General features: G+C 40.8%; 1 protein-coding gene across 1 annotated transcript in view; it reads right to left on the bottom strand.

The window, feature by feature from the left end:
* Nucleotides 1-772: 772 nt before the first annotated feature.
* The window catches only part of LOC115032341 (centrosomal protein of 112 kDa-like), an 18607-nt gene continuing 16789 nt past the window's right edge, over nucleotides 773-2590 (bottom strand). Inside the window, exon 4 of the mRNA XM_029483562.1 lies at nucleotides 773-877. Coding sequence (XP_029339422.1) covers nucleotides 773-877 — 105 coding nt within the window. The remainder of the gene's footprint in view (nucleotides 878-2590) is intronic.

Here is a 2590-nt window from a genome sequence, read left to right as displayed (position 1 = left end):
AAAAAAAAAAAAATATTTAAGTTATAGATAGTGGTGATGGTTAATTCATGGTTAGATGGATGAGATTTGAAATCACACAGGAGATGTTCTTCTAAGCATATCTGTAAAACGACTTCCAAAGAGGCTTAACTGAGGGAAGCTCTACCAGAATATGGACAGTGCATCCCATGGGCCAGGCTGTTGAGCTGAGCAACAGGGAGAAAGGTAGAAAATTGTCCACATACGCAGTGTGAGCAGACACCTCAGTTCCTGCTAACATGCCTGCCCTGAAATGACAAACTCTATCCCCTCACACTGAACTAGAACAAGCCCCTCCCTCCTTAAGTAGCTTTTCTCAAATATTTTGTCCCAGCAGTGAAAAAAGGTAGCTAGTACAGTGGACCAAAAGACAGATTACTTCTTAATGTGTAGATCTGGTTATGTTTTCATTTTGAAGACAAGTGACTGGGTGGTACATAGGTACGATTTGCACTGGGGCTAGAGAGAGTTCAGCAGTTTAGAGTTCTTGCTGCTCTCCCAGAGGACCCTACTTTGGATCCCAGCACCTAAGTCGGGTAGCTGACAACTGACAGTTACTACAGCTCAGGAAATCCATCTCCCTCTTCTGGCCACCTCCATGGGCACCCCACAGATGTCATACATTCACCAAAGACACACACACATAAATAAAAATAAATCTTTTTTAAAAAAGAATATTTTCACTATATTTTTCTTAAAATTTATCCTGTGGTCCAAAGAAGAAGATGTCCATTCACCTAGGCTCCTGTCAAGCCTAACCTATCCTGAATCCTTCTTTGCCACGCATATCAATCTTCACAAGCATCTGCAGAATGGTCCATGGCGAGGACAACAGCACACGTGCACCTCTCCCGTACACCTGAAACAAGTCATGGGTCACAGCCATGGGACGTCAGCGGGCCACAGGTAAGTGACTATGCTGCCAAACCCAGCACTTCTGCAAACACACAATGGCCCTTCCCTTCTTGAATTGTTTGAGATAGACAGACAGACAGACAGACAGACAGACAGACAGACACACAGATATTTCTCTGCACTTTCTGAAAACAGAAAAATACTTTATTTTAAAGTATATTTAGAGAAAAAGATTCATGCTCACTAACACACACAAAATGTAAAACTCAATGGCAGCACACTACAGTCACAGAGCACCCAAGTATAACTACTCATCTATAATGCATGACCCATGCCTGGCTTACAAAAAGATACCAGGCTTTTACACTTTTAGGAAGACCAAAAAAACTGATTGCTAATACTGACAGATCAGAAAAAAAAATCTTGAAGACACTACTCTTCCTTCATTGCTTCTCCACTCTCGTTTGCTTCCTTTTTCTAATAAAATCATTTCATGGACTCTTTGTGTTCAACTGTTCTTCCCCTTCATAATATCTTAAGTCTAAAGGACACACAACCAGACAACATCTACAGTGGATGCACTTCCAATTACGAATAACATTTCCACATTTAATAAGAAATAGACGAAAGAAATTATAGTAGACAAGAAAGTCTGCTTTGTTAATAGAAACAAATTTATAAAATTAAAATTACCAAAAGAATGGCCAGAAGTGAAATATAAAGTGGGGTACATGTCAACTGACACTGTCCAGCATTTTTAACATTTCAAGAAACTCCAATGTCAACAGGAAAAATCAAAATTTAATCAAAACCAAAATTTAAATCTCTCCGTCTTAAAGGCCAAAAATTATATGGCAATAATAGACTTTTGGTATACATTTTTAAAACTTAGAAATTTATTTTTATTTGTATGAAAAATCCTACATAGGCTTAATACTCTACTAAAAAGGCAGTTGAATGGGTCACTTTTATATTCTTATTTCATTAAATGAAAATAGTGAGCACCACTCAGGGGTTTGTGGAAGGAGAGGTGTTTATGCAGAAGATGCAACACAGCTGAGTGCCAAATGTTACATTTTGTTGATGATGCTGCCCTAAAGGAAAACATGTAGTAGTTGTGGTGGTTAGAATATGCTTGGCCCAGGGAATGGCACCATTAGGAGGTGTGACCTTGTTGGAGGAAGAGTGTCGATGCGGGAGTAGGCTTTGAGACTCTCCTCCTAGCCATGTGGAAGCCAGTCTTCTCCTAGTGGCCTTCAGATGAAGATGTAGAACGCTCAGGTTCCCCCCACCCGCACCATGCCTGCCTGGATGCTGCCATGTTTCCACCTTGATGATAGTAGACTGAAACTCTGAACCTGTAAGCCAGCCCCAATTAAATATTGTCCTTATAAGAGTTGCTTTGGTCATGGTGTTTGTTCACAGCAGTAAAACCCTAACTAAGGCAGTTGTGTTACTTAAGATTCTCAGGCACGCCAGGCAGTGGTGGCACTAGCCTTTAATCTCAGCACTTGGGAGACAGAGACAGGCAGATTTCTGAGTTCGAGGCCAGCCTGGTCTACAGAGTTAATTCCAGGACAGCCAAGGCTACACAGAGAACCCTGTCTCAAAAACCAAAAAGAAAAAAAAAAGATTCTCAGGCACACTTTCCAAACAACAAAATACACAGAGAGAGAGAGAGAGAGAGAGAGAGAGAGAGAGAGAGAGAGAGAGAGAG

The sequence above is a fragment of the Mus caroli genome, chromosome 11, assembly GCF_900094665.2.
Source record: "Mus caroli chromosome 11, CAROLI_EIJ_v1.1, whole genome shotgun sequence".
NCBI lineage: Eukaryota > Metazoa > Chordata > Mammalia > Rodentia > Muridae > Mus > Mus caroli.
Note: the sequence above shows the minus strand (reverse complement) of the source record. Positions and strands in the feature narration are given on the sequence as shown.